This window comes from Anopheles merus, chromosome X, assembly GCF_017562075.2.
Source record: "Anopheles merus strain MAF chromosome X, AmerM5.1, whole genome shotgun sequence".
In the NCBI taxonomy this organism is placed as follows: domain Eukaryota; kingdom Metazoa; phylum Arthropoda; class Insecta; order Diptera; family Culicidae; genus Anopheles; species Anopheles merus.
In genome coordinates this window covers 21,964,479-21,986,344 of record NC_054081.1, presented here as the reverse complement: position 1 = coordinate 21,986,344, position 21,866 = coordinate 21,964,479, and the positions used below count along the sequence as shown (strand labels likewise).

The 21,866-nt window shown below is 46.9% G+C and overlaps 1 protein-coding gene and 1 long non-coding RNA gene across 6 annotated transcripts in view; one reads left to right on the top strand and one right to left on the bottom strand.

Moving 5' to 3' along the window:
• Window positions 1–21,866, top strand: part of LOC121594133 (zinc finger protein 236) — an 82,694-nt gene that overhangs the window by 6,072 nt on the left and 54,756 nt on the right. For 3 of the 5 annotated variants that reach the window (XM_041917321.1, XM_041917247.1, XM_041917170.1), the window contains exon 5: window positions 13,883–16,287. The exons of the other annotated variants lie outside the window; for them this stretch is intronic. In XM_041917321.1, the coding sequence (XP_041773255.1) occupies window positions 13,883–14,065 (183 nt within the window). In that variant the 3' untranslated portion in view covers window positions 14,066–16,287. Of the gene's footprint in view, window positions 1–13,882; window positions 16,288–21,866 lie in introns of those variants that run through there. 5 annotated transcript variants of the gene reach the window in all.
• LOC121594517 lies at window positions 9,115–9,784 on the bottom strand. Its single transcript, XR_006004989.1, has 3 exons — window positions 9,663–9,784; window positions 9,507–9,597; window positions 9,115–9,411 (listed from the first exon to the last, which is right to left on the bottom strand). It is a non-coding gene; the product is annotated as an uncharacterized LOC121594517 (long non-coding RNA).

Sequence of the window (21,866 nt, the reverse complement as noted above, 5' to 3'; positions counted from 1 at the left end):
GTCGCGTGTGTGTGTACACTTCATAACTAAATTTTTACTCTTTCCTCCAGGTTCCAACCCACATGTTCTACATTTCTCTGACTCTAAGCAACCAAAGTAGCACGAAAAGTAGAAGCTACTTCATGAGCCACTCTTTTTGCTACTTTTTAGCGTTTTGATTCGCCTAGGTGGGTCAGGTGCGCTCTACACACACTTAGCGCGCATCGCTAAATGCTGCGTGGTGGTGTACGTGAGCGCAGTGTCGACCCTCCCAAGTGACATTTGCTCGAAATTGTTTTCCCATATCTGCTCGATTAGTACTCGATACCCGCTGCGCAAAGCGACGGAACAAATCAAGGCGTTCGGAGAATTTTATCATGCCTTCCTTTTCTTTCTAACGGCAAATTTGTCAAGCAGCCAGTCGAGCTACCCGACCCTGGCTCTGTCTCTTACCCCTCGCCTGTGCGCGCTGCCGAAGGTTTGGATGTGTTAGTGCATCAGACGGCCAATCGCTGTCAGCCGTCGTCCGTGCTTTTTCCCTCCATAGCGCTATCTCTTTCACGCGTGTGGTCAATGGTCGCGAACTGTTGTGGCGCTTAAAAAAACCGTTAACAAACATTGCGGCGAAGAAGTTGCATTTTCACAAATCAAATAAAAAAAGCGCAATGAGTTCAAATGATTCTCCAGCCACGGGACCCCAACGACCATCTTTTCGGGGTCCCTTGTCGCTAATACTCTGTCCACTTGTAAACATACGCCATACTACAGACTAGAGATCTTCGGCGACCGCCTAGTCCGCCTACCGTTAGATCCGCCGCTGGTTCATGACGGTGTTTTTTTTTTGTTGTGGAGGTGCATACTTCCTCCTGCCTGCTGCGTATGCACCGGGCAGGAGACAGTGTGGCAGTGTGCAAGTTGCACGCTGGATAGGAGTGGGCCCGCGGCACCGCCATCATTCCGCACATCTGCATGCCCGTCGTGGGTTCTAACCGCGTATGAACCGTCCGCCGTAGCAAGGGTTGACTATCCGGCTACGTGTACGTCAAGTCATGAAAAGGCCAACATGATCGCGTAGGCCGTAACGACAAGAATAATAATAAAAAAAAGAACTTTGAAGCGCCATCCGTACCGGGGAAGAGTTTATCTTGACTTTGTTGCTGCCGAGTCTGCGGCCGTGGCGCGACAAATGCACGGAATACAATTGACCAAAGGACATGAACCTACCGAGCCTTACCCGTTCCAAGGCAGTGCCGGCCGCACGGCGTCATGATACCGACTCCAAGCCAACAAGCCGCCAGATTCTGGACGGACAGACTTTCTCTTTTGTATGAGTTTATTTCATTTTTTGTTTCCACTAGCCTACCTGAATTGAAAAGAAATGTGCTAGGTATCAAATGCAAGTTTGCTTCGATCGTGTGTCTTTTTAACACCCCCAACAGCAGAACCGATCGCAAAGATGGTGGTGCCAATCTAATGGTTGTGTTGTCTCTCAGGTAGCGAGATTGAAAATGCATGGACTTTGTAACCGCTATGGATGAAAATGTACGCATCAGAATCAAACAGTTTTGAGGTTTCCGCACGCACGCATACAGACACACACACAAACACGCACGCACACATGCATGAACGCGCGCACGCCAGCACGCACGCACTCACACACACACACACACACGCACACATGAACGTACGCGCACACGCCAGCACGCACCCCCGAAAGCGCGCACGCGAGCGCGCACTCAACACCAATCCCCCCCCCCTCCCTTCCGCATGATCGGTTACGGCTACCTTATCGGATTGCTGGTTCAGCTATCTTGCAGCGCATCCTCATCCAAAGCGCCGGGCGGGGATCGCGACATAATATAATGAACGGTCACTTTCCCCGTGCTGTGTGTGTGCGTGTGTCAAGACCCGAAAACTAGAGACATATTTTGGCACATTAAAAAAAATATTGCCACTATACACTGTGCTACATGATGCTTAGATTGTCATTGAAGCATCAAACATGTTTAAATAAAAAAATATTAGATTAGTGTTAGACGTTCTCCTACGCTTGTTTTAAATAGGCTTCTTCACCCTCAATTGGCAGGGGCATCGAATGGTCTCATCAGCAGCGGCGCGAAATAAAATAAACCATCATTACACCGATAACACTTTGAATCCCAATCCAGCTTCTCCCACAGCGTCTCAAGGTCACACACTAATTAATAAATGCTAACACCCACCAATAACAATACACAACCGCAATGCACATACATGAATCAACGCATACACCACAACACCCAATCAGCGGAAGGCACGGGCAGAAGCGCAAGTTAGGCAAGGCAGGTTGAGGGAGGGAGAAGAAGCGGACGAAAAAATGGACGCCAATAATTTTAATTTTTTTGACCGTTTTTTTTGCTCCACCGCCATAAATAGTTCGTCCATTTCGCCAACAGATGGCCTAACCCTGCGCAGGAATCGCTGAAGTCCAGCGCGGGAGACCAGCCAAAATCTACGCTGGCCAGCGCAGATTTTGGTACATTTCCTGCGCTGGAAACTGCTCGAATTTGCGCAGCGGGTACGCTTGAAATTGTGGATTTGTGTTTGATCAAGTGTGTTGAAAACGCCAAGATTCGGTGTCTTCGTAAATTAGAAGTTAGTATATCGATGAACGATGCCGTCGAGCTCATTTTTCATTCATAGCTATGTTTTTCTGATGAAAAACAAAAGATAATTTTGTGTGACGTTATTCTATAAAAAATGGGTATTTTTTACGTATAAAATGGCTACTTGACCTACTATAACGATACAAAACATCATTTCCGAGCGAATCTAGAAGCATGTAACGAAAAAACTGCATCACAGTTGATTTTAAAGGACTTTTTCTAAATTCTCTAAACCTGGTGAAGTTTAAGGGAAGTTTAAGGGACCAGTTTAAGGGAATTTGCTCGAATTCCCGAGTATTCGTGCTCGAAAATGTCAATTGGGCTGGATGTCGACCAGCAGCAGCGCAACTGCGAAGGCAAATCCAGGGATCGGCACGTCTATCCACAAGAGATACTATATAATTTTACTATATGAATTCGCTATACGCGAAAGTTCGATCCTTTATAGTACACTACGCTCCGTACAAAAATGTAAATTGGAAAATATATGTACCATTTCTAGATTTTCCTTTTTATTTTAAATGCTGTGTGTGTGTCTCTCTCTCTCTTGTTGACCTGCTCATGATAGAGCACGTCGATATGACATGGCTCGTTCAAAAATATTTCTCCAGGATGCCCGGTCCCTGGCTGCAGCCTCCCAGCCATGCAGACACCCGATCCCCGTCAGGTCTCGCTTCGCCTGGTCCAGCCATCGAGTTCGCTGTGCTTCCCTGCGCCTTATGCCGAACTGGGGATCGCTGTCGAACACCTTCTTGGTGGGGCATGAGTCCGGCATCCTCATGACATGCCCCAGCTATCGTATCCTGCCAGCTTTCACCACCGTCAGGATGCTCGGTTCGCCGTACAGCTCAGCAAGCTCGTGGTTCATACTTCTCCTCCACGCTCCATGCTCGAAAACACCGCCAAAGATGGTCCGTAGGATGCGTCGCTCAAACACGCCCAGAGCGTTTGCATCCTCCGCTCGGATGGTCCAGAATTCGTGTCCGTAGAGGACCACCGGGAGAATCAATGTGCGGTATATCTCACATTTCGTGCGGGCTCAAAGTCTTCTGGATCTCAGCAGTCGGTGAAGCCCATAATATGCACCATTCCCCTGCATAATGTGTCTCCGGATTTCGCTGCTGATGTCGTTGTCCGAAGTAACGACCGTCCCAAGATAGCAAAACTCCTTTACCACCTCGAGACTGTCGCCGTCAACTAATACACTGCTTCTCAAATGGTCTGAGTCACCGGCAAGCAGGTACACCTGTGGGCATAAAAAAAGGAATTTTTTTTCTGACCGAAAGAGATAGTTCTATTCATAATTTTTTGGTAGCCCTGAAAAGAGCTGATTAAGTGGTGGTTGGGAGGTAGTGTTGCGGTGTTCCACAGATCGAAAACACATTCTAACGGTCAATGTGTTGACCATTATTGTCTTTCACTGCCTGGCAGCGAGTAGCCATATCCTTGATGAGTTTCTGGCATCTTTCTGGAGGTATGCGCTTCCACAATTCCTCGCAGCGTTTCCATAGCTCATCGGCTGAGAATGCATGCTGGTTCTTGAGCTTGTCCTTAAGAATTAACCACAGATTTTCAATCGGATTGAGGTCAGGACTCAACGCAGGCCACGGTAGAACTTGCACATCCTGGTTTGCCAAATAACATCTAACTGTTCGTGATGTGTGCTTTGAATCGTTATCATGCTGAAAGATGTAATGCTCTTCGTCGCCGAATTTTTGTCGAGCGTATGGCAACATTTTACGATTAAGTATATTTCTGTACCCTTCCGAGTCCAGTGTCCCGATGAGACGGACCAAAGGACCCGTTCCGTGCCAGGAGAAGCAACCCCACACCATTACGTGGCCCCCTCCGTGACTGAGGGTTTTTATCGTGTTTTTCGGATGATACGCCTGATTGGGAAGGCGCCAGACGTATTTTATGCCGTCCGAATCATCCAGAATGATTGTGGACATCCAGAATGATTGTGGATTGTGGAGAGGATTGTGGAAAATATTTTCATCCACCAAGTGATGGATGCAGTTAGATGTTCTTCGGCAAACCGAATGCGCGCTTCTACGTGGTGCGGCTGCAGCTTCCGAACCTTCCGTGGTCTCCGGGCACAGAACTCAGCCTTTCGTAAACGGCGAGTGTTACGACGACGAACGGATCTGTGGGCCACGCGAAGGATGCGGCCTTGTAAATCAAACCCGCTCGGGTAACAGCGATCTTCTCAACCGTTCGACACCAATAATCAACCTTCCCGCTAGTTGCTCTCTCAAGTAATTTGAGGAGCCTATGCCGCAGAAGGGGGTGAAGAGGGATGAGAAATTTCTTTCTGATCCGAATATGCAAAATTAAAAAAGGCGAAGTTTCTTAGAGTTGCAAAATCCGAATGATTCTTTATTCAAAGTTCGGTCCCTTTTATACCCCCGGAAGCCCATACATTTTTAAGGTGTTAGTGTATCCTTTCCGAGGATAATTAGTACATAAGTGTACGTACGCGTGAGTGCCGTGTGTTAGTGTTTGTGACGCATATTTATTCTGCTTTTACACGTAGCGTACCTTGTTTCTAGTTTAAGGTGATCGCGCACCACGCGAATTTACAATTTGACACGTCCGTTACGAATTTAATAATCGCGAACGTAACATCCTTCCCCTCGTAATTCATTCTCGTGAATTACGAAAATAAAAGAGTGAACGATTATCTCACTGGCTGCCTGCGTTGCTCGCTAGCCCAATCGCAGGCCGCAGCAAAGCCATCCGTCGGTGGGGCCTCCCCCTGTGTCGAAGAGTCTTTGTAGTCAGGGAGCCAATTCCTCGTCTCGACAGGATCTCGTCTTCCTCGTTGGTAAGCGGTGGATGTACATATGGTTGTGGGTTGATCCTCATCTCCATCAGAACTGCTGACGATTCGTCTGGGCAGGGTTGTCGCACTTCCCTCTCTACAAATCGTTGCGTGGTGACGTCGGGGGGCTCAAGATGATCTACACCGGTGTGTATTGATGAGAGGTAGTAGGAATGTGTCCCACACAATGTCAGGGAAGAATCTGGAACCACAGCTTCATGATGGTGAGGTGCGGGGATCGATGTACCGCGATCTTCTTCATCTGGTTCCGCGATACGCTGGTCCTCTGACCAAGCTCGATTCGGTACCGTTTCCACGAACGGTTTTTCGATTATTTTCTTTCCACGATCGATCTCTTTTGATAGTATCGTACTCTCTGCATCGTAGTGGAACATCGGCTGATTATGCGGCGCTTCGTGTCCTTTCACGTTCATCCCGAAGACAGTTCAACCCAGCTTGGTGTTGATTGCCATTGGCTCGTCGCTTCGGCCCATCTTGCGCCCTAGTGGTATTAGTAGATGGCTATGATCGAGACCAATTAGGATAGTTGGCCTTGCGCTCTCGTAATCGCTGATGTCAATTCCTCTCAGATGAGGATATTTCTCTCTGAGATTGTTGCAATCTATAGATTGCCTAGGGAGCTAGAGATTCTTCACGGTTCTCATCTTTTCCAGGACCAGGTTTTTTTCTCCTTCTCTCCTTTCACTAGGCAACTTACTCTTCTACTTTCTTTCTCTCGTATGGACAAATTCTGCGTCCACGTCATCGTAATCGGCTCAGTCGGCCCTTCTAACTGAAGCTGATTAGCTGTCTCTTCCTCGATCAAGGTAAATGATGACCCTGGATCTAACAATGCAAATGTTTTCAGCATTTTATCTTCGTTGCGTAACACGACAGGAACAATTTGGTAAAGTATTTGATGACAATTCTCCTCCGCATCGGCTGTGAAGTGCAATCGGTGATGCGTTTCTTAGCATGGATGTGGGCCGCGTTCTCGTGCGGCTGTGCAATTCTGTGCGGTGTAATCTATTGCATTTCTTGCGTATGTGTTAGTGGCCGGTGAATTGTTTTGTGCATTACCAAAGTGGTTGTGATTGAACGGTCTTTTTGTGTTGTGCGCTGAAGACTGGTGAACGTTCATCGAGTGTTTTGGCCTTTCTGGCCGTTTTGGCAATTCTTTAAGTACCTTTGTTTGAGGCAGCAACCATTTGCCAAAATCTTCCAGCGAAGGAAGAACACCCGGTTTGATATTGGTGGATTTATATTCGATCCATTTTAGATGCCTATCAGTAGGCAGTTTACAAGCCAACTCATTTACGAGGCGATGGTCTTGTAAATACATAGCCATATTTATTGCCTTTATGTTAGTGATCATGTCCTGAATCGCGTCGGACAAATCAGGTATTTTGTGTTGATTTTCAACACGTATGTTTTGCACGTCTTTAAGCAGCTCGTCGTACACGAGTTCTGCTCAGCCGAATTGCTCTTCGAGCTTCGTAATTATTTCCGGCACGTTATCTGGCTCGAGAAATAGACGGTGCACGCATTTATACGCCTCTCCCTTAAGGGCATGTTGAAGCCGGGTCATGTTTTCAACTTTTGTATATTTAGCCTGCTTAGTCGTTTCCTCATACACGCGCTTGAATTTCAACCATTCTTTGGCCTTGTCATCGAAATCAGGTAGCTGATCAAAGGTCAAGCGTTTGAGATATGTGTTTGAATCTAAGCTGCTACCTTTAAGCGCTTCGATTAGGGCTGCAATTACCGTGTTTTGGTCTGAGCCAGTCGGCGCTGGAGCCTTAATCTTAGCATAGTCTTTTGTGCATTTTATGCACAAGAATGGTTCGTCTGCTTTAGGCAACCGGTTCAGTTTGGCACATGCCTTATGGAACCAGCGATCCCATTCGTCGCATTGGACCATATTGGGATCATCAATCCGGCTGCATAAGCAGCAGCTACCATTGTCGTTGTCAACGAACGGGGTAAGATTTCTCTTGGTAGTCATGACGAAGCTAATCGGATTCGTGTGCGTGTATAGTGCACAGATTCTTAATCAGTGGTGTGGGTGTGCGATGTCGCACTGGTTTAACGGTGCGCAAGGGCTCTCCCTTGGAGCTCTCGCTTAGTGCTCTCTCACGCTATCGCATACGCAGCTCGCTGGAGCTGTACACGTGTTAGTGGAGCCTATACGTGAGTGCAAAAGCGTAGGTGGAGAGCGGATGCAATCCTATCGGAAGCGATGCTGTCTTCCTCCTAGTGTGAGTGCTTCCTCTGGAGCGAGGATAGGTTCGTCTAGGAGCGAAGCAATTTCTCTTCGGTGAGAATGTAGAAGACTAGAGAATTTGCGGAAGCTTTCATACTACGGGCAAATCTCTCTACCAAACAAATGTGAGGATGATTCCTCTCTGGAGCCACCAAATGTTACGACGACGAACGGATCTGTGGGCCACGCGAAGGATGCGGCCTTGTAAATCAAACCCGCTCGGGTAACAGCGATCTTCTCAACCGTTCGACACCAATAATCAACCTTCCCGCTAGTTGCTCTCTCAAGTAATTTGAGGAGCCTATGCCGCAGAAGGGGGTGAAGAGGGATGAGAAATTTCTTTCTGATCCGAATATGCAAAATTAAAAAAGGCGAAGTTTCTTAGAGTTGCAAAATCCGAATGATTCTTTATTCAAAGTTTGGTCCCTTTTATACCCCCGGAAGCCCATACATTTTTAAGGTGTTAGTGTATCCTTTCCGAGGATAATTAGTACATAAGTGTACGTACGCGTGAGTGCCGTGTGTTAGTGTTTGTGACGCATATTTATTCTGCTTTTACACGTAGCGTACCTTGTTTCTAGTTTAAGGTGATCGCGCACCACGCGAATTTACAATTTGACACGTCCGTTACGAATTTAATAATCGCGAACGTAACAGCGAGACACCGTCTTCGACGAAACTTGCAATTCAAGCTCTTGCTTGATGCGAGTGCAAGTTGTGAAAGGGTCCGCCCTGACATTTTGAGCTATCTGCGCGTCAACGTCAGCCGTAGTTTTTCGCGGACGACCGGTCGACTTAACCATAGCCTCGCTACGAATGGCGTTGTCCACAAACGTCCGCGAACGGCCGAACGCCTTGCAGATTCTCTTTATTGGGACGTTCTCACGAAACAGCCCCTGAATGTGTTTCTGCTCCTCTGGTGGGCAGTGCTTACCGCGACCCATGATGATTTTGTGGATTTTTTTTTAACAGCAACCTTACACCTTGACCTCTGACTGAAGAATGGAGTGTAAAACGATTTGGCTCTCTTTTATGGTTTGCAATGTTAATACTTATTACTTATTTATTTTAACAAATTAAATATTATATAAAATAGACGCGTTCACGAGACACGCACTGTACAAGTTAAAAGGGACGAGCACGCGCTACGTCCGTCCGGGGCCGAAGAGGCCGATCCCCAGCCAACAATTTACGAAGGCGCCCCGTGTAAAAAAAATTTAATTTAAGCTTTCCTTAAGTTTTTACACTAGCAGCAGCTAAAGTAAAAACTTTCAGCACGGCACAAACCGACGCACACATTCAAATGCTTGGATTGCTGGTCCTGCTCACGCATACAAATGTATTTATCCCTCCCCTTATATTTTCGGATTGCTGGATGTAGTAGTAATGCTTTTTTCTTTTTGCTTTATGCACACTTTCGCATGCTATTTATTGGTGTTACTCTTTCCACATACGTTTTGGAACACTCACACTCTGTATACGGCTGGATACTTCACCCCTTCCAAATGCTGCGGTTGCTTTTTGTTACCCTTCCTCTCGTTCTTCCTTCTACCCTCTGCATTAGGATATCCTCGACTGGTGCTGCGCGTGTTCAGCCGGCGCCTGTCTGGAAATGACGTCACGGACTGGTGCTGCGCATTTTTAGCCGTATCCTAGGCGTCCTTGAAGTGCGCTCTTCTACGAAAAAGCTGTGATGAACCCTGTAGATAAAAATTAATCAATAATTAATCCATTTTTTATAAAAAAATAAACAAACTAAATAATATTTTGCACATCTGATTATAGAAACGCTTACCTTGATATTTTAAAACCGGACACCGTTTTCCTTCCGTCGATCGTTTTGCGGGATGTTGGCAACCGTCGATTAACATGCGCGTGCACTATAACTTTTTAGACAACAGGCGTTAGTTGAATGTACTCATTGAAGCACACACGAGGATAAGAAACTTACCTTAAAAATTTACAAGGATAAATCATTCCATAATTGAAGAAGATGGAACACGGCACAAAACGTAAACGAGCAAAGTACGGGGCACAAGAAATCACACATCACTCCAACACATCCTCCCACAGTGAAAGTTCTGGACAGACTGAGGATGCCTAACACCCGGATGAGCGCGATAGCAGAAAAATCATGGGAGATCGAGAGAGATGGGTAGTCTCGGTTCAGCGGAATTGAGCCCTTGGGCGGGACCCAACCAGCAAAACCGAAGCTATTGGAAAACTTTCCTGTGTGCCAAAGCGAGAGAGCATGTCTTCTTTCTCTAGATTTTGGACGGCGCAACGCCGATCGTGTGGCCTATGAACGAAATACGGGAGAAGGGGAAACCGATATCCTTCGAGTGACACACACACACATGCATCTGCATGCGTATTCCGCTGAACCGAGACTACCCATCTCTCTCGATCTCCCATGATTTTTCAGCTATCGCGCTCATCCGGGTGTTAGGCATCCTCAGTCTGTCCAGAACTTTCACTGTGGAAGGATGTGTTGGAGTGATGTGTGATTTCTTGTGCCCCGTACTTTGCTCGTTTACGTTTTGTGCCGTGTTCCATCTTCTTCAATTATGGAATGATTTATCCTTGTAAATTTTTAAGGTAAGTTTCTTATCCTCGTGTGTGCTTCAATGAGTACATTCAACTAACGCCTGTTGTCTAAAAAGTTATAGTGCACGCGCATGTTAATCGACGGTTGCCAACATCCCGCAAAACGATCGACGGAAGGAAAACGGTGTCCGGTTTTAAAATATCAAGGTAAGCGTTTCTATAATCAGATGTGCAAAATATTATTTAGTTTGTTTATTTTTTTATAAAAAATGGATTAATTATTGATTAATTTTTATCTACAGGGTTCATCACAGCTTTTTCGTAGAAGAGCGCACTTCAAGGACGCCTAGGATACGGCTAAAAATGCGCAGCACCAGTCCGTGACGTCATTTCCAGACAGGCGCCGGCTGAACACGCGCAGCACCAGTCGAGGATATCCTAATGCAGAGGGTAGAAGGAAGAACGAGAGGAAGGGTAACAGAAAGCAACCGCAGCATTTGGAAGGGGTGAAGTATCCAGCCGTATACAGAGTGTGAGTGTTCCAAAACGTATGTGGAAAGAGTAACACCAATAAATAGCATGCGAAAGTGTGCATAAAGCAAAAAGAAAAAAGCATTACTACTACATCCAGCAATCCGAAAATATAAGGGGAGGGATAAATACATTTGTATGCGTGAGCAGGACCAGCAATCCAAGCATTTGAATGTGTGCGTCGGTTTGTGCCGTGCTGAAAGTTTTTACTTAGCTGCTGCTAGTGTAAAAACTTAAGGAAAGCTTAAATTAAATTTTTTTTACACGGGGCGCCTTCGTAAATTGTTGGCTGGGTGGGCCCTTCATTCCTGAACTTAGCCGAGCAGCGCCGAGCTTAGCCGAACGCGTACGTCAAGCCCTTGTCACGTGGCGACAGGGTTGAGTAGCGGTGCTGCGCTCAGTTTTCCCAACACCTCCCCCTTTTAATTCAGCCGGTACGCGCTGAACCTACGAGGCAGTCTTCTACTCCTAGAAGAACGTCGTGGTAGTCGTGCCTGCTGGTGGTTGACGTCCTCGACACCCAAGGATGGATGTGCTGCTTCCCGAAACACAGGGGCTGCCGGAGATGATGCTGAGACATCCGGCTGCGATGTGGACACAGGCGCTGATGGCTCGGACAAGGGAGCGGAGCTTTGTTCCGCGGGCAAACCCCACTCCTCTAACAGGATCTGTAGCGGCAGATTATCTTCATCCCGCTCTCCTTGTTTCCTATAAGCTGTAGTACGACGACGTAGCTGATTCACGTGGCGCCGAAGCCTCCGTTGCTCCGTTGTGATGACTTCGTGCATTACGGTGCCGATGCTGCGGATGATCTCCCCTGCAATCCAACTCCATGAATTGCCGCGAAATATTTTGGCGTAAACCAAATCTCCAGTTTACGCCATTTGGGGAAAACGCTATTCGCTGAAGACTCCCGTGATGGTGAGGGCCGCAGCAGATGATGAACCGTCCGTGTCGCCCGGTTGAACATGACTTCAGCAGGCGTGCGTTGGTCCAACATTGGATTCGGGGTGGAACGGTATGTTTGCAGGAACAGATCCAAAGCCTCCTCAAGCGATGCCTTCTCGATTCGAATTTTCTTCAAGGCCCGCTTGAAGGTATCCACGAACCGCTCGGCCTGGTCGTTCGATTGGGGATGGAACGGTGCAGTCGTGATGTGTTCAATGCCGTTAGCGTCGCAGAACTCCTTGAAGACTTCACTGGTAAACTGAGTCCCGTTGTCGCTAACCAGTGTGACTGGTGGTCCGAATCTGGCAAATATTCCTCTCAAAAGAATGATTGTGGAATGTGAGGTTATACTTGCAGTTTTCACGATTTCGGGCCACTTCGTGAAGGCGTCAACTGCGATCAAGAAGTATGTACCATCGATTGGTCCGGCGCAGTCGATGTGTACTCGCTGCCAGGGAGCTGATGGTTTTGGTTAGGGCGCTGGTGCAGACATACGTGGAGACTTAGCTGCGGCCTGGCAAGCATCGCAAGTAGCGACGCAGCCAGTGATGTCGTCGTCCAATGATGGCCAGTAGACGAAACTGCGCGCTATCGCCTTCATCCGCTGTATGCCTGGATGTCCCTGGTGGAGCTGCTTCAGGCACCTCGTCTGCAAAGCCGCGGGGATGACTACCCTCTCCCCGAACAAAATGCAGTTCCCAACGGTTGTTAAGGCGTCCTTCCGGCTGTAAAAGCGTGCCAGATCCTTGCCGAATGTGACGTTCCTTGGCCAACCGTCCGTGACGTACCGATATACGTTACGAAGTAAAACATCGTTGCATGTAGCTTTTTCAACTTCTCTAAAACGAATCGGAAAAGTGTTTAGTGATTTTATGGCTACAGAACTTACTGCTTCCTCAAGCTCGATGCTGGCGATCATATATTCCGGGTCCGGCTTAGCATGCTTGTCAATAAGCCGGGATAGTACGTCTGCGTTGCGGAATTTGTCCGTTGGTATGTACTCGATGTGGAAATCGTACAGTTGCAATGTTAGTGCGAATCTTTGGAGCCGATTCGCCGTGTAGACAGGGATTCCCTTTTTCGAGCCAAAGATTCGTAGCAGGGGTCGATGATCGGTTTGAAGCCGGAAATGTCTACCGTACAGCATTTTATGAAACCGCTTCACCGCAAAAATGATAGCCAATCCCTCGCGGTCTATTTGGCTATATGCCGCTTCGGCTTTTGTTAATGCACGGGACGCGTGTTGAACCACTTTTGTTGACCCGTCTTTAAATGTGTGACTTATTGTTGCACCCAGTCCGACGGAGGAGGCATCTGCGGCTACGATGATTTCAGCTCGTCATAGTGAGTTAAAAGCAGGTCAGATGTTAAAATACGTTTAAATTTGTTGAAGGCCTCCTCGCACTGCTTCGTCCAGACGAACTGGTTACCGTCCTTTAGCAACTCGTCCAGGGGGTATCTCAAATCCCGCATCATGGGAACAAATTTGCCATAATAGTTAATGGCCCCCAAAAATGAGCGAACCTCCTGTATGTTTGTTGGTGCTGGTAAATTATTGATCGCATTGATCTTTATCGGGTTGGGTCTGATTCCATTACGATCGATTATATGGCCGAGGTATTCGATTTTCTGCATCCTAAATGCACATTTCTCGGCACGGATAGTGAATCCGAACTCCCTTATGCGTTGAATCAGATTGGCCAAATTTATATCGTGTTCTATTTCGGTTTTACCCCTAACGACAACGTCGTCCATGTAACCTGACGTATCGTGCAGGCCGGCGAGCATCGTGTCGATGATTTGTTGAAAAGCCGCGGGCGCAATTTTTATGCCGGGAGGCAAACGGTTATAATGATAAAGTCTCCGATGCGTGTTTATTGTCAAGAGAGGTCTGTAACACTCCTCGATCTCAACTTGCGAAAAAGCGTCCGACAAATCTATTTTCCTGAAATATTGGCAGTGGGCTAATTTCGCAAAAATATCGTCTGGCAATGGTAGGGGATACTCATGAGGCTGCAACGCATCGTTTAACCCGGTTGAATAATCACCACATATTCGAACGTTACCATTACTCTTACGAAGGACGACGATTGGAGTGGCCCAGTTGGAGTAATCAACAGGCGTTATTATTTTTGCTCTTTCTAGCCGTTCGAGCTCATCGTCGACTACTGCCTGCATTGCATATGCAACTGGCCGTTTTGGACGGAAAACGGGTCGACTATTTTCTTTAAGCTGCAATCTGATTTGCGCTTTCGTGTAGAGCCCCGTGCCATTAAAAACCTCCGGAAAACTTTTCTGCAGATTCTCAGGGATATGCGTGTGAGTTGAAATTGTAGCACAAAACGTATTCATAGGAACTGATGCAAGCTCAAAAAGATCCATTAGATCTGCTCCTAATAAAAGAAGCTCACCCGGCGCCACGCGAATGATCGCTGGTTTTATGACATTATTTATGGAAACTGTTGATGAAAATTCCCCCAAAAGCTTCAGTTCTTCGTTAGAGGCAGTTTTTGCATTTACTGAAGGCTTCACCAATGATGGTTGCCCTAGTTTCCTCCATGCTGTTTCGTCTATGACGGTTATGTCAGACGCTGTATCCAACTGCAGGAGTATGACCGTTCCATTGATAGATACACTGGCAAATTTGCGGTTTGCTTGTACGCTGCACACCCTAACGGTATTGGTAGAAAAAAATTGATTTCTTCCCTGGCGAGAACCTTTTCGATTGCGACAGCGATTTTCCCGATGACCAGCCTTGTTGCATACTCGACTCTTTTGTGCAGCTTGCGGACAATCTTTTACCCAATGCAGTTCACCGCACAGCCAACAAGGATTGGACGGCTTATCGTTTCCTGATCGGCCATCGTGATTTCCGCAGCGCGGGCGTGATCCCTTTGCCCGAAAATCAGGCTTGTTCCGCCGATCGCCATTTTGTATTGCATACACCTGCTCTCCTTTTTCACCCACAATCATTGCATTGTCGAGCTTTAAATTTGCAATACGGTTGCACTCCGCCGAAAGCTGCTCGAGTGTTACATCAGCGCGCTCTTCTATGCGAGTGAGCAATTTGAGCCTAAAATCTTTATCCGTTTCCTCCTTTAACCCACATACAAAAACGAGACACTTAAGCTGCTCTTCGCTCATCCCTTTTAGCTGGAAATTGACACACGCTCGATTGGCACGACACGCGTACACCAGAAAATCTTCGGAACGGGATTTATTGAGCTGCATGTACTTATAACGCTTATTTAATAGCGATTCTGCCTTGCCAAAAATTGATTTCAGCTTCTCGATTAAGGCTTCTAGCGTAAAATCACGAGGATAATGGGGTAATATAAAATTGACGTACCTTTCGTGCTCCATTGCACCCAGCTTACGCATGAGCAGCCTCACCTTTGCGGAATCGTCAATCCGCGCAGCATCATTGATGAATAAATCCTCGTACCGTGAGTACCAGGCCTCGAACGTGATTCCGGCTTCGGCCTCGAAGCGGAACTCGGTGATGTTACTGGCCAATGCATCAAAGATTTGCTCCGGGTTGGGTGGACCCGGCTGGAACTGCTGCTGTGTGTGTGATGCTGTTATCGGTTGTGATACCGGCTGCTGCTGCTGCATTAATTTTGTCATCAACTGTTGCTGCATTTGCTGCATTTGCTGTTGTTGTTGCATTTGATGTTGCAAAAGTTACATTAATTGGATCATTGAAGGCTCACCGTTTGCGCATGAATTCGATAGCGATGGCGGGTGCTGGCTTATGGCTTGCGGGAACGATGGCGCTTGCTGGCTTGTCGCTGGCTGGAACGATGGCGCTTGCTGGCTTGTCGATGGTTGGACTCGCGTGGGCTGATCCATGGCAAGAGCGCTGGGCAAGAGGGGCTGACCATTTACCGGTTGCAGAAACACCGGTCCCGGAACCTCGAAATGCTTCGCTGCTCTTCATCCATCTCGATGTCTTCCGGACTTGTGTCTTTTCGGCGCCGTTTACGCGTTGACATAATTTTGCACACGTATTACGTTACACTTTTTTCACTACTTAAGTCCTTTTACTCGTCGGCACTTTTATGGTTTGCAATGTTAATACTTATTACTTATTTATTTTAACAAATTCAATATTATATAAAATAGACGCGTTCACGAGACACGCACTGTACAAGTTAAAACGGGACGAGCACGCGCTACGTCCATCCGGGTCGGCGGATAAAAGATGAAGAGGCCGATCCCGGGCCCTTCATTCCCGAACTTAGCCGAGCAGCGCCGAGCTTAGCCGAACGCGTACGTCAACCCCTTGTCACGTGGCGACAGGGTTGAGTAGCGGTGCTGCGTTCAGTTTCCCAACACTCTCCTCTTATACTGCCGCGACACGTCATCGGCACTCGTAACACAGGTTAGTAGCGCACCAAAAATGGTAGTATAAAAGGCAAAAATCGGTGATTGCAACTTCAGTACGCCTAGCACTCTTGCCGATGACACATCTAGCGCATGCATTGAGCCAAAACAAAAACCACTCAAATTTTTTTTCCTATTTTTATGTCCAGCGGTGTACTTCGTCTTCGTGGCATTGATTCTCAATCCAATGCTTGCTGCTTCGCGCTTGAGTCGGGTGTACGCCTCACACACCTTCGCTGTTGTCCTGTCGATGATGTCGATGTCATCCGCGAAGCCAAGAAATTGGAGAGACCAGTATTGGACGTACCACGGATGTCGTTGTCCAGCCCCGCGCCTCGAATGACACCTTCCAGGGCGATGTTGAAGAGCAGACAGGAGAGTTCGTCACCTTGCCCCAGACCCCTGTGAGATTCGAATGATTCCGACGTTAAGTTCGACACTTTCACCTTGATGATACTCTTTCTGGTATATGGTGTCGTAGGCTGCCTTGAAGTCGATGAACAGGTGGTGTTTTGGGATCTGGCGCTCTCGGCACTTCTGGAAGATCTGCCGTAGAGTGAAAATTTGGTAGGTGGTGGATTTGCTTCCAAGAAACCCAGCTTGGTAGCTGCCAACAAAATTTGTAGCAAGGGGCGCAAGTCTGCAGAACAGGATCTGGGACAGGATCTTGTAGGCGGCATTCAGGACTGTGATGGCTCGGAAATTCGCACAATCCAGTCTGTCGCCCTTTTTGTAGACTGGGTGAATAACACCCAGCTTCGATTCCTCCGGTAGTTCCTCCTGCTCCCAGACTTTCACGATCAGCCGATGCATTTCGACGGTAAGCCTCTCCGGCCCCATCTTGAAGAGCTCGGCCGCCAGCCCATCGCTGCCGGCAGACTTATTACTCTTAAGCTGCTTGATGGCGCTGGCAATCTCATCCGGCGATGAGATCACCTCCCGCTCGTCCGTCAGGAGATTTCCTTCCGCACCCTGGCACATTGCGGTTTTAGGAGCAAACTCACTCCGTGCCTCCTTTAATCTCCTGTAGAACAAGCGGGTGTCCCCCGACTGAGAAAACTGCTCCAGCAGCTGTTCGTCCGACTCTTCAAAACGGCGCTGCTTGGCCTGGAATAGCGGTGTTTGCTGTTTCCTCAGTCGTCTGTAGATCTCCACGTACTGGCGGGTTTCATGCCGTAGCATGCGGGTGCGCGCTGCATTCTTCTCGGATAGTGCTCGCCTGCACTCTTCGTCGAACCATTCCTTTTTCTCTCTACGTGGTAAACGGCCGATCTGGTGTTCGGCTGTAGAGCTGATGGCTCGTTCCACCATACGCCAATGGTCTGCGAGGGGCATCGCTGCGATGTTGTTTTCGCCCGGTAGAGCTTCCCCGAGCGCTGTCGCATACTCCTCCGCCACATCAACACACTTCAACCGGTTCAGGTTGAGCCTTGGGATGGCCTGACTCCGTTGGTTGTTAACCACGGAGAGTTTCTGGCGCAGCTTTACCATGACCAGGAAGTGGTCCGAGTCGACGTTTGCGCCTCTATACGTTTTTACGTCGATAATATCCGAGAACAGGGGCGGTCCTGTGGTACAGTCGTCAACTTGAACGACTCAATAACATGTCCGCCATGGGTTAAAACCTAGAACGGACTGTCCCCCCGAAGCTAGGATTGACTATCCGGCTACGAGGTAATGAATTTAGTCTCAAAAGTCTGTATATAGGCCAGCATGTCCGCGTAGGACGTTACGCCAAATAGAAGAAGAAGATGAATATCCGAGAAGTGCCTTACGTCAATCAGAACGTGGTGGATTTGGGGCTTTGAAATACCCTTCGGGTGTCTCCAAGTGTAGCTATGGCGGTGTGCATGCCGGAAGAAGGTGCTGCAGATGCTCATGTGCTTGGAGGAGGCAAAGTTTATCAGCCTGAGGCCGTTGTCATTTGTCAGCTGGTGGTCGCTGAGGCTTCCAATCGTTGGTTTATATGCCTCCTCCTGTCCGACCTGAGCATTAAGGTCTTCGATGACGATCTTCACGTCATGTTTTGGGCAGCGGTCTTACTCCCTCTCCAGCTGCGTATAGAAGGCCTCCTTCTCGCCATCGGTGCTCCCAAGGGGCGGACTATGCACATTAATAATGCTCAGGTTGAAGAATCTGCCATGAATCGTCAACCTGCACTTCCGTTCGTTGACCGGCCACCACCCGATCACTCTCTGCTGCATCGCACCCAGCACCATGACCGCAGTACCGAGCTCGCGCGTCTCTCCACCGCTCTGGTAGATCGTGCTGTTGCTACGGTACTGGCGCACCGTCACGCCTTTCCAGCATACCTCCTGAAGTGCTACTATTTCGAAACCGCGGGCCCAGACCTCATCGAACGCAATTCGGGTCTTCACATCTGATGAGAGGGTTTTGCAGTTCCATGTCCCGAGCTTCCAATCGTAAGTCCTTTTTCGGTGCGTGAGTCTAAATCGATTGGTCCAATACGGTACTTTTTCTTGTTGACTGTTCGTTGCAAAGCAGTTTTTACGAGGATGGCGTGTAGGGCCTCTCCCCTAACCTCCAGTTTCGTCGTAGGGCCTACGCTCGTTGGCTTTTTAGAGTCCTGCAGCGAGCCAAGACGAAAGACGCCAGCGCAGCCCTTCGGGAAGAAACATACGCTGGGGGGAAGCCGCTCCTAACATGGAGAACAGACGCTCCCAGGTAGAGTCATGAAGATCAATCATCTACCCCCTTCTCAATTTAGCCATGCAACCCATCCGCCCAAGGGATTGTGTTTCCCTTGGCATGGGCAAGAAGAGCGGGAATCATAAGGTTCGCTCGCTCCCATTAGTGAGCGTCAGCTCGCCACTATTCATTCCAGAAAAATATGATTCGACCGCTCGCATAAAAAAAAATATAAAAAAGCTCGTTTAAAACTAGTTGCCCCGAGAAAAAATAAAATAAAAATCTATGAAACTGTCATAGTTGCATGCAAAAACAGCAAATACTTTAACCGTAGAGTAGGCAACCAGATTTACACATGTAAGTTGGCAACTGGCATACCCGGGTATTCCACACGTTTTGATGCAAAAAATTAACGATTTTCATAGGTAAACAATGCTTTCTATATTTTAATGCTGTAAGCAAGTAATGCCGACCATATATTATCTTCTATTTCATTTATTCATTAAGTTTATTCATTTTATTATAAAAATAACGGTTAAATTGAAAATTGGAATCGCTTGAATTTGACTCGAAAATAAGCACAATACGAAAAAAGGAAGAAGAGAAACGCCATTCTCCATACAAAATGTATGGAATACCCGGGTATGCTGGTTGCCAACTTACGTGGTAAAGTAAAAAAAAAAATCAAAATAAAATACTTACAGGCTGTTTAAAATTACAACTTATGCACCAAAAAATCATAAATTAAAAGTTGGGAGGCTACGGACAATTTCAGGTCAATAAAAGCAATGAATCAAAAGTTATTGCAGTTCGAAGTTGAAAAAACTACCCGGGTATCCGGTTGCCAACTTAAAGGTTAATTGTGGTTAAGTAAAACTAAAACTCAAATTACCGTTTTTTATTAAAAAAAAATCACAAGCTACTGTCGTCGACCCACATTGCCTATTCAAAACACACGTATAAAACATCGTAGAGCTCGAGCGCATCGTATGTGCAAAACACACAGAGATAAACAGCCTGGCTTGCAAGCGCACTGCTTGTCCAAAATACATAGCGAGAAGATCAGGGTAGCTCGCGAACGGCCTACCCAAACGACCAAAATGCGATGAATGGGTAAAACTATGGACCTGAGATGGGGCCCTATCTCAGTACCCATACTGGTACCCAAAGGCAGACAATTTTGGACTTATTTTTTGAGAGAGAGCAAAAAGCTGCTGTTCCTCCCTCTCTCCCCTTCTCTGACATATTTCATTTGTATGAGTTCTAGGAGAAAGGGGAGGAGTGTAGCAAGTGGTTTACATGTAATTTAATGTGAGGGGAGGCACCATCACACTGCTAATATCGAGAATGTGATATTTGATGGTGGTGTTTGAGGTATCGGCGTTCCGTGTGGCCCACAGATGCTAAATGAAAACGTTGTGTATATTTTCGTACAGTATCTCATTGCCACGGAACCTTACAAATGTTACTGCGCGGTCGAATCAGGAATCGTACATCGAATCGATGTAAAAAGGGAGTACGAACGAGGGGGGAGAAGAAGAAGCACAGAGAAAAACGCTGTACATTCACTCATACATTCTTACAGCAGCAGGCAATTCGCGAGAACATGAAATCGGGAGAGTATATTTCAACGCTCGCGAATGAGTGCAAGCAGGAGCGATATAGAAGATAAAGCAAGACAGTCCAGTTTTTGTTCTAGCTAGGTCCAAAATGTTTCATTGGGTATATGATTAAAATCCATGCATAAAAACAGCCTAGCTCGCGAGCGCACTGCCTATCCAAATCCATGCAGAAAAAACAGCCTAGCTCGTGAGCGCGCTGCCCATCCAAAATACGTAGCGAGAAGAACAGGGTAGCTCGTGAGCGGCCTGTTGGTCCAAAATCCATTCATAAAAAACAGCCTAGCTCGCGAAGATAAACATGCATAGTGAGAAGATCAAGCTAGCTCGTGAGCGCGCTGCCTGGACAAAATACGTAGTGAGAAGAACAAGGTAGATCGCAAGCGCCCCTTTTCTTCTCACTACGTATTTTGTCCAGGCAGCGCGCTCACGAGCTAGCTTGATCCTCTCACTATGCATGTTGGCGCTCGCGAGCTAGGCTGTTTTTTTATGAATGGATTTTGGACCAACAGGCCGCTCACGAGCTACCCTGATCTTCTCGCTACGTATTTTTGATAGACAGTGCGTTCGCGTGCTAGGTGGTAGAGCCGCTGATAAACATCTGATTTAAAAAAGCAAGGTATATTTCAACACACACAACATGGATTCATAGTGGTTATAATAATTATCACCTAATCTGAATTTTTTCGCTGTATTCGCTGTAGGAAACCAGTTACTGCGATAAATAACATCAGTTGTTTTGTAATAAAAAAAAAGTATTTCAATTGCCTCACGCTATGTTTTTTATACTGGAGGACGGCTTTGCCTTACAGGGTTTTCCACGATTTATTGGTCAGTTCCCATATTTTTTGGTACGTTCTCACGATTTTTTTGTAGTTTCCCAGAATATTTTGGTCCAATTGTATTGATATCCAATCGGAAAATACCAATAAATTATGGGAACGAACCAAAATTCTATGTGATACGGCCAAAAAATCATGGGAACTGACCAATAAATCGTGCGAAACCCTGTATTGCTTAAATACTCACTATTATGATGATTTTTGTAATATTCGTTCACAGAGTGATATTTTATTTTTCTTCCTGCCTGATTATAGCTATTGTCTAAAAAGATCATTATTTAATTTATGAACAGATGCCACAGATGAAAAAAACGGAGGGCACAATTAATGAGATGAAAACTCATTAGTGATTGTTGTGCTCCCATCGAAGATGTAAAAAAATGTGTATTTTTGTGTATTGATTTTTTGTCACCATTAGCTCTATACTCTATTATTCGAGAACAAGCTGCATTAATTAAGCAATACCTCACGAAAGATATCACCTATATATCCTGTCCAATCAAAGGTATGGCTAGCGCGAACGGACGAATCACCGCTCGCTCGTGATTCGCAGTAAGGAAAAGAGCCAGCTCGATCGAATCGTCGCAAAGAATCATTTTGCCCAAGTCTAGTTTCCCCGTATACACAAGCTTG